Genomic DNA, 10468 nt, shown 5'->3' with positions numbered 1-10468 from the left:
AAAATTATATTTTCACTTTCATATTTCGAACCATAAGTGTATTGTTGCTCCCTTTGGCCCATAAGGATGTTTGCATAAGATGTGGCAAATTTTGTGCCCATGGCCATCCCTTGTTTTTGAATAAAAAACTAATTTTTGAATGCAAAAAAATTATGTTCCAAAATGAATTTGATACTATCCAAGATAAACTCCCTTTCAACAGATGTTGTTTCTGTAGAGTTGGAAAGTACATTCCCCACCGCCTCTAATCCCTTCTGATGGGGTATGGAAGAATACAATGCCTGGACATCAACTGTAAGCCACATATAGGAAGATGACCATTTTACCTTTTCAATCAATCTTAATAAGCTCATAGAATCTTTTAAATATGACTTTAAAGACTTTACATGTGGTTGTAATTTTGAATACAAATAGTGGGATAGATTTGAGGTAATGGACTCTACCCCAGATATTATCAGGTGTCCTGGGGGAGTTTCCTTGTTCTGATGAACCTTAGGAATGTGGTAAAATAATGAGGTTCTGGGATGTTTAATATAGATGTAATCAAATTCTTCCATACAAATAAGCCCTCTCTTAAGGGCCTTGATAAGTAGCAGTGATAATTCCTCCTGATATTCAATTGTAGGGTTACTTGGCAATCTTTCGTATGTAGAGATATCATTAAGAATATTATAAGCTTATTTTAAATAGGCTTTCCGATTCTGCAAAACTACATCCTCATTGGTCTTTAACTGTTTGATTGCCTGTTTCTCCATGGCATTCAATTACTCTTAAATTTATTATTCTTAAATTTATTATTCTGTTTGTTTAAAGTCCTCCCTTACATTGTCATAGAAAATATCAAGGTGACTACCCCTGGATTCTACAGGAGAAAAATTTGATGGTAAGGATACTAGTGGCTTAGTTTTTGGTTTATAATCCAATTTAGGAGTATGGTTTTTAAAAAAGTGTCTCTGTATCGTAGACTATGCATACATTTGTTTAAATAAATGAATAAATTTAATTTGTCAACATGGGAATCTGGAGCAAATTTGAGCCCTTTCATCAATACCGCAGTCTGTGAGGAGGAAAGTTCCTTCTGGGATAAATTGATAATCCCTGTTCTGTGATTTCCTGAGGATTGAAGTTGGCTCATATTTTTTTGGGTGAATTTCCCCCTTCCTCTCTTACCTCTCCTCCTATTTTTAACCCTCTCTTGATGCCTTGTGGGGAATCTAATCTTCTGAATAGTTCCTCTTTCCTTTGGGTACTGGGGAATCTGTTCTCTCTCTTCCCCTCTAAAAAATGCGAGCAATGTTCGTTTGGGGATGGTGACCTCAATATTTCAAACCGAGTTTTATAATTGGGATATTTATCCCTCCCTGTCCCAAAATGAGGTGATTGGTTCGATGAGTCACTTCTTGGTCTTACTTTGATCTCTTGCCAATCAGATCTGTGTTTATAACGAGACTGTCATTGGGGATACTGTTCCCAATTGCTATCTATATCTTTAAATCTACCCAACGTAGCAAATTGATTACCATTATCCCGCCCCGCGGCTTGAGTCCAACTATGAACTTTCCTATTCTCATAGTCTTTCTTATCCCTAAAGAATTTTCTTTGTTTTGTAGAAATAATATCATTCTCTAATCTATCTAATTTGTCTTGGATACTACCCACATCATTTTTAAATTCTTCACTTTGTTCAAATTTAGTAACTATTTTCTCCAATTTATCCTTATCATCCTCAATTCTTACTAATTCTTTCTTTCAGAGATAATTAGCCCTATTAGTTTTGCTGAACAATCATTTAAATGATGATACCAACTTGCTAAAAAAGTCTCATCTTGGGTGCCAAACATAGGGGTCTTTGACAGCCGTAATCCCCTGGGTATACACACAACATCTAGATATTTTTCTAGTGTTAGAATATCATACCACCCCTCAATTCATGAATTGCTAATTTCTCCATACTTAAAAGATAACTTGAATAATCTTCATCATTGCTATCTAACTCCAGAATCTGATCATTGATACTGCTTGAAATAGGCCACAGTAGTGGCTGAAACATGTTGCTGATCCCTGTTTTATGACCCACTGTATCCTGAATCCAGAAATCACAGGCCAAGCTTACTGCACCTGCCTGTGACTGAGTAATGCTGTGCGGACCCTATACTGGCTGACTGCATTTGTCTGGGGAAGCGGACAACAGCCCAGACACCCAGAGCAAAGAAGAGAAAACTAAACATCTATGAAGATCTTAGCCGCCATTCCCCATCTCCTCACCTAGAATATGAGAAGGAAGCCTTCTACAGATTGCTGGAAGAAAGTACCATCAAAGCATTCCTTAAATTGGATAAGACCATGAGAATGTCAGACAAGTACTTACTGGCCATGGTATTCACCTACTTCCAGAGAGCCCTCCTGACCCTGAGTGAGTATAATTCCATCAATTTCTACTGCACTTTGTTCCTGGCTAATCAAATGGAAGAGGAGAATTTCTCTTACTTTATAATGTACTGTGATGCTGACATTCCTATTCCACTCAAGACGTTTGACATGTTGAAGAACAGGTTTTGGGTGAGGATGCAGCACAGGACATTTGTTGCATGTGAAGAACTGGAAGTGATTATGAGAAATGACCCGCACTATGCCTGGGAAAGGAAACGCAAAGTCCTGCATCAACATCCAGCCATCCGGACAAAAAAAAGGAAAAATAAGGCATAAAGGAAAAAATAAGAAAATTAGCCCAAGCATCTAGTGATGATCCACACCAACCAACACCATCACCTTTGTACCAACACCATCACCTTTGTACCAATGCCATCACCTTTGTACCAACACCATCAAATTTGTACCAACGCCATCAACTTTGTACCAACGCCATCAACTTTGTACCAACGCCATCATCTATGTACCAACGCCATCATTTATGTACCAATGCCATCATCTATCTACCAACGCCATCATCTTTGTACCAGCGCCATCATCTTTGCACCAGCGCCATCATCTTTGTACCAATGCCATCATCTTTGTACCAATGCCATCATCTATGTAACAATGACAACTATGTAACCAACACTGCCACCAACTTATTTCCCCTATGGCTTGCTGAGAATTACCACCGTATAATGCTGAAGGAGGAAAATAATATTTAACATCAATATAATAAATAAGTTTTCTCAGCTACAGTAAAAAAAAAATAATAATCTGATCATCATCTAAAAATAATGAACGACATTTCTGGGACCTCTTGGAACGGTCTCTAAATACCGACACCTTGACCAGCAGCAGTAAGGGTTACTAGCAGCAAATGAAATAAAACACTAAAAATACCCTAACTTACGCTAAAATGAATGACATATCAATTTATAGAAACAACCACACATATGGTATTAGCTGCACCTTTCCGTTGACCCGGTTAGATGGGTCTATTGAATGACATAACTGATGTTAGCTAACTGATAATGTTGGCTGGCTTAGCTTGTCTTTTAGGGACCACATGAGTTATGCCCGTGGGGCCCTATCTTGTATTAATGTATAGCATGTTTTTCTTTGCTGTGTTTGTCTCGTTTTATTGTGTCATTTTGGGTGTTGCTCACCCTGATATTTGATAATCCTGTGCCTGTCCTTTGTGTATCCCTGCTTATGACAGCTCCGTATTTATGGGCGTTGTATGTCAGCTTGTTATATTCACTCCCGTTAGTATGCTGCTTCTTTATTGTCAACCATATAACCATGTTATTTGTCACATAGTTGCACTGGTGATGTTCGCTATAGAACTTTACTAATGATTCAATGTATTTTGATGTTACTTAGCAATGATGCTCCCAGTGATGACGTCAGTCGCCGCGATGGGGCTCCGGGACGGTGCCCCGTAAGGACGTCAGTGAGAGTGAGGAGTATTGCATTGAACATGTGGGTTGGTGAGGGTATATAGGTAAGTGTATTTTGTACTTGTATTTTATATCCTGATGAAAATTCGTGTTGTATTGAAATGTTGACTGAGACTTGCTGTGTTTCCGTGTCTTTACTTCTCATTAACTGTTTGAGTGCCGCCTGAACACCATTGTAAACTGCTATTTATTTTGAAGGAAGGCACCAACCACTGATGGATTCTTTTAGGTATTAGTGCTGAGTATTTTGAACTGCTCTATATATATATTGTGACACAGTTAGGTTAGGGGGTCCCTCTCCTGGGTAAAGGACTCCTTCCTTACACACACACACAGCAGCAGGGAAGCAGCACACCAGTCTGGATGCAAGTACAAGCTGGTCGGCGCCAGTCTTTATTGTACAATGTCAGAAACATAAAGAAAACATAAATATAAATCCTAGCCCTGTCGGGGCACTAACTTTACAGGTAGTTCCCTCACTACCAGAACCTGGCAGGGCCTAATGCCCTCGCCAGCAACAAAAGCACAGCACAACACTCACGGTTAGGTTTCCAAGTGTCTCTGTAGTACCCCGTAATTCCCAAGAAGGCTCTCACCTGCTTCTTATTCAGAGGCCGTGGCCAGTTTTGTATGGCATCAACTTTATTGAGCTGAGGCTTTATCAGGCCTCTGCCAATGGTGTATCCCAGATATTTTACTTCCTCCATGCCTAGACAACACTTTTTTGGGTTGGCTGTCAAACCTGCCTTATAGATGGAGTCCAACACTGCTTGCACCCTGGGTAAGTGAGACTGCCAATCAGGACTGTGAATGACCACGTCATCCAGATAAGCAGCCGCATACCGTCTATGGGGCCTTAGAACCCTGTCCATCATTCTTTGGAAGGTAGCAGGTGCCCCATGTAGCGGGAAGGGCAACATCTTGTACTGAAACAAGCCCTCTGGCGCTGAAAAAGCTGTCTTTTGTTTGGCGCTCTCGGTTAACAGTACTTGCCAATACCCTTTGGTTAGGTCAAGAGTGGTTAAATACCTTGCCGCCCCTAGTCTCTCAATCAGTTCATCCACTCTTGGCATCGGGTAGGCATCGAATTTTGAAACACTGTTCAACTTTCGGAAGTCATTGCAGAAACGCACACTCCCGTCGGGCTTTGGAATCAACACAATGGGACTTGACCATTCACTATGTGATTCTTCAATAACCCCTAACTCTAGCATATTTTTAATTTCTTTCGACACCGATTCTCTTTGTGCTTCTGGCAACCTATAGGGTTTTAGATTAACTTTAATCCCTGGGTCAGTGATGATGTCATGTTTAATGACCGAGGTTTTCCCAGGTACGTCAGAGAACAGCACCCTATTTCTAATCAGAAACTCCTTGACCTCTTGTTGTTGAATTGCTGACAGGGTTTTTGCCACTGTCACTTCGGGAACTAAGGGCCCTGGACTTACTGGAGGGTCTCGGACGGCCGACAGTACCGTTCTATCTTTCCAGGGCTTTAACAGATTTATATGGTATATCTGTTCCGGCTTTCTTTTCCCCGGCTGGTAAACTTTGTAATTGACCAGCCCCACTCTTTCTAAGATTTCAAAGGGCCCTTGCCATTTAGCCAAAAGTTTATTTTCCACAGTGGGAACCAATACTAACACTCTGTCCCCAGGAGCAAAGCTGCGTAACTGAGCATTGCGGTTGTATACCCTCTGCTGTGCCTGTTGAGCTTGTTCCAGGTGCTCTCTCACTATCGGCACTACCGCAGCAATTCTCTCCTGCATTTGAGAAACATACTCAATCACCGTTTTGTAAGGACTAGACTGCCCCTCCCATGTCTCTTTGGCAATGTCTAGTAACCCCCTTGGGTGTCTCCCATACAACAAGTCGAAGGGTGAAAACCCGGTGGAGGACTGGGGAACTTCTCTTATGGCCAACAATAAATACGGCAATAAGTAGTCCCAATCCCTACCATCCTTGTTGGCCACTTTCCTAAGCATGTGTTTTAACGTCTTGTTAAACCTCTCGACCAGCCCATCGGTTTCGGGGTGATAAACCGAAGTTCTTAACTGTTCGATTTTCAACAGGCGGCATAACTCTTTCATGACTTTGGACATAAACGGTGTACCCTGGTCAGTTAGTATCTCCTTAGGTATACCCAGCCTGCTAAAGACATGAACTAACTCTCTGGCAATGGTCTTGGTTGACGTATTGCGCAACGGGATCGCTTCCGGGTACCTGGTAGCGTAATCCATTATGACCAGAATATACTGGTGTCCCCTGGCAGACTTCATTAAGGGTCCAAACAAATCCATCGCTATTCTTTCAAACGGCACCTCTATGATAGGCAATGAAACTAGTGGACCCTTAAAATGTGGCCTGGGAGCATGATACTGACACTCAGGGCAGGATGCGCAAAAGTCAGATACCTCTTTATGAAGCCCGGGCCAGAAAAACCTCTGCATTATTCGCTCAGTGGTTTTCTCTACCCCTAGATGGCCTGCCGTTATATGACCATGGGCCAGATCCAACACTGTTCTTCTGTAGGCTTTGGGAACTATTAGTTGTTCCACAACATCTTCCCCCTTCTTAGTCACCTGATATAACAAATCCTGACACATTGCCATGTGGGGATAGGACAAAGGACTATCAGGGTCTACGGGTTTACCATCAACTACTTTTACATTCTCCCTGGCTTTTACCAAAGTAGGGTCATTCAACTGCTCGACGGCAAAGACCTCTCTTCTGACCTCTATATCAGGCAGATGATCACCTGGCCCAACAACACTTCCCACCTCAATGGGAGGCACATCAGTTGGCGGGCCACCGTCACGTTCCGCATTCTCTAGTTCGCCAACCATAGTAGAAAAAGGGAATAACTCTGACTCAGAAGAAACTCCCTCCTCCACTACATCGACAACCTTCTCAAATGGATTGGGGTTGTTCACCTCTGGAACAAAACGGCTTTCCCACAACTTCCAGAAGTGAGCAAAGTCTCTCCCCAATATTGCATCGTACACCAGACCATGCACCAAACCCACAGAAACTATAGCAGAGCCACATGGTGTCTGGATGTTCACCTCGGCCGTAACATAATATCGAGTATCCCCATGTATGCAGGTCACACCAACAGTTTTCCCTGTATGCCTCAAGGGGTTCACCAGCTCAGCTTTTATAAGTGTCACCAAGCTACCTGAGTCTAACAGTGCCTCTACTCGGTTGCCATCTACAGTGAGTACACACATGTGCTTATCAGTCTCAGCCTGCCGGTCAGCCGTACAGGCTATCTGTGCAAAGAAAGACCCCCTGCGGTAGACATGAGCAGTATCACATTGCATAGATTCAGTTGTAAGTGCACAATTAGCGGCAATATGGCCGAAGCCACCACATCGGAAACACTGAGTCATATTAATGTCTAGTCGTTTACGGGGCAAGAACCTTCCCGGCCTGGCAGGCCTGTCTCCAGGTTCTACACCCTCAGTCTTAGGTACATTCCACCGCCCAGCACCCTTCTCCCCTGGAACAGTCTTACCACTGTCTCTGGGAGTTCCCCGGTGTGCCATCGGGGCTTGGTGGGGCATACTCATCAGCTCCTCAGCCGCCACATACCTCTCCACCAGCTCGACCAACTGGTCCGCGGACTTAGGGTCTGCATGGCTCACCCACTTGCGCAGAGTCAAAGGTAATGATCGCAGGTACCGGTCCATCATGACCCTTTCCACGATCTGTGGTCCCGTCAGCATCTCGGGCTGTAGCCATTTTGAGGACAGATGGACGAGGTCATGCATCTGTGAACGTGGAGGCTTGTCCTTATGGAACTCCCAGCGGTGGACCCGTTGGGCACGAACAAAGGTGGTGACTCCCAAGCGAGTTAGGATCTCCTGTTTTAGTTTTTTATAGTCCTTGGCATCAGCCAGACATAAGTCGAAATAGGCCTTTTGTGGCTCCCCAGACAAAAAAGGTGCCACCAGACTTGCCCACTGCTCCTGGGGCCAACTCTCCCTTTCGGACGTTCTTTCAAATGCGGCGAGATAGGCCTCCACATCATCGCCCGAAGTCATCTTTTGGAGGAAGTGACTGGCTCGTACGGAGTGAGTGGTGGTGGGAGGACCAGTAGTAACATCTCTGGGCCGGGCGACCAGGTGCTGTAACACCTCTTTTATGGCCTGGCAGGTTTCCTCGATGGCGACCTGTTGTTGCCTCTGGGCTGTCTCCAAGGCCAACAGTTGCACCCTGGTGGATTCCTGCTGCACCCTGGTAGATTCCTGCTGAAGTTTGTTCGCCTCCTGCTGAGCTCTGGTAGATTCCTGCTGAGCTGTCCTGGGGTGTAGGTTGGAAGCTGAACCTTGCCTCTCTGAGCATTGGCTGACGCCTCCTCTATGGGACTCCAAGGACACAGTGTTATTTCCACACTCACAAATTGGGTGTCTGTCCCTTTAATTTTTAAATGGAAAGTTTTCCTCTTGCTGCAACTTTAGTGTGTGTGGTTGCCTGCATTCTCCACCATATTGTGACACAGTTAGGTTAGGGGGTCCCTCTACTGGGTAGAGGACTCCTTCCTTACACACACACACACAGCAGCAGGGAAGCAGCACACCAGTCTGGATGCAAGTACAAGCTGGTCGGCGCCAGTCTTTATTGTACAATGTCAGAAACATAAAGAAAACATAAATATAAATCCTAGCCCTGTCGGGGCACTAACTTCACAGGTAGTTCCCTCACTACCAGAACCTGGCAGGGCCTAATGCCCTCGCCAGCAACAAAAGCACAGCACAACACTCACGGTTAGGTTTCCAAGTGTCTCTGAGCAAACTCCCTGCCTGCTCTCCCAGGTGAGACAATCAGCCCTAAACAAACTAAGGACCACATGAGTTATGCCCGTGGGGCCCTATCTTGTATTAATGTATAGCATGTTTTTCTATGCTGTGTTTGTCTCGTTTTATTGTGTAATTTTGGGTGTTGCTCACCCTGATATTTGATAATCCTGTGCCTGTCCTTTGTGTATCCCTGCTTATGACAGCTCCGTATTTATGGGCGTTGTATGTCTGGATGTTCACCTCGGCCGTAACATAATATCGAGTATCCCCATGTATGCAGGTCACACCAACAGTTTTCCCTGTATGCCTCAAGGGGTTCACCAGCTCAGCTTTTATAAGTGTCACCAAGCTACCTGAGTCTAACAGTGCCTCTACTCGGTTGCCATCTACAGTGAGTACACACATGTGCTTATCAGTCTCAGCCTGCCGGTCAGCCGTACAGGCTATCTGTGCAAAGAAAGACCCCCTGCGGTAGACATGAGCAGTATCACATTGCATAGATTCAGTTGTAAGTGCACAATTAGCGGCAATATGGCCGAAGCCACCACATCGGAAACACTGAGTCATATTAATGTCTAGTCGTTTACGGGGCAAGAACCTTCCCGGCCTGGCAGGCCTGTCTCCAGGTTCTACACCCTCAGTCTTAGGTACATTCCACCGCCCAGCACCCTTCTCCCCTGGAACAGTCTTACCACTGTCTCTGGGGTTCCCCGGTGTGCCATCGGGGCTTGGTGGGGCATACTCATCAGCTCCTCAGCCGCCACATACCTCTCTTGTATTAATGTATAGCATGTTTTTCTTTGCTGTGTTTGTCTCGTTTTATTGTGTCATTTTGGGTGTTGCTCACCCTGATATTTGATAATCCTGTGCCTGTCCTTTGTGTATCCCTGCTTATGACAGCTCCGTATTTATGGGCGTTGTATGTCTGGATGTTATATTCACTCCCGTTAGTATGCTGCTTCTTTATTGTCAACCATATAACCATGTTATTTGTCACATAGTTGCACTGGTGATGTTCGCTATAGAACTTTACTAATGATTCAATGTATTTTGATGTTACTTAGCAATGATGCTCCCAGTGATGACGTCAGTCGCCGCGATGGGGCTCCGGGACGGTGCCCCGTAAGGACGTCAGTGAGAGTGAGGAGTATTGCATTGAACATGTGGGTTGGTGAGGGTATATAGGTAAGTGTATTTTGTACTTGTATTTTATATCCTGATGAAAATTCGTGTTGTATTGAAATGTTGACTGAGACTTGCGGTGTTTCCGTGTCTTTACTTCTCATTAACTGTTTGAGTGCCGCCTGAACACCATTGTAAACTGCTATTTATTTTGAAGGAAGGCACCAACCACTGATGGATTCTTTTAGGTATTAGTGCTGAGTATTTTGAACTGCTCTATATATATATTGTGACAGTTAGGTTAGGGGGTCCCTCTCCTGGGTAAAGGACTCCTTCCTTACACACACACACAGCAGCAGGGAAGCAGCACACCAGTCTGGATGCAAGTACAAGCTGGTCGGCGCCAGTCTTTATTGTACAATGTCAGAAACATAAAGAAAACATAAATATAAATCCTAGCCCTGTCGGGGCACTAACTTCACAGGTAGTTCCCTCACTACCAGAACCTGGCAGGGCCTAATGCCCTCGCCAGCAACAAAAGCACAGCACAACACTCACGGTTAGGTTTCCAAGTGTCTCTGAGCAAACTCCCTGCCTGCTCTCCCAGGTGAGACAATCAGCCCTAAACAAACTAGGCTTATATTGGCCACTCTCAGGTGGAAAACTAAC

General features: G+C 44.4%; 1 protein-coding gene across 1 annotated transcript; it reads left to right on the top strand.

The window, feature by feature from the left end:
- The first annotated feature begins 2343 nt into the window (after nucleotides 1–2343).
- Nucleotides 2344–2706, top strand: LOC148535303 (speedy protein 1-A-like). The gene has a single exon (XM_088462668.1). The coding sequence runs from the start codon at nucleotides 2344–2346 to the stop codon at nucleotides 2704–2706; it is 363 nt and encodes a 120-aa protein (XP_088318794.1).
- Nucleotides 2707–10468: the final 7762 nt, after the last annotated feature.

The sequence above is a fragment of the Taudactylus pleione genome, unplaced genomic scaffold (assembly GCF_031769625.1).
Source record: "Taudactylus pleione unplaced genomic scaffold, aTauple2 ptg000053l, whole genome shotgun sequence".
NCBI lineage: Eukaryota > Metazoa > Chordata > Amphibia > Anura > Myobatrachidae > Taudactylus > Taudactylus pleione.
The sequence above is the reverse complement of the archived record's forward strand: the minus strand, read 5'-3'. Positions and strand labels throughout refer to the sequence as shown.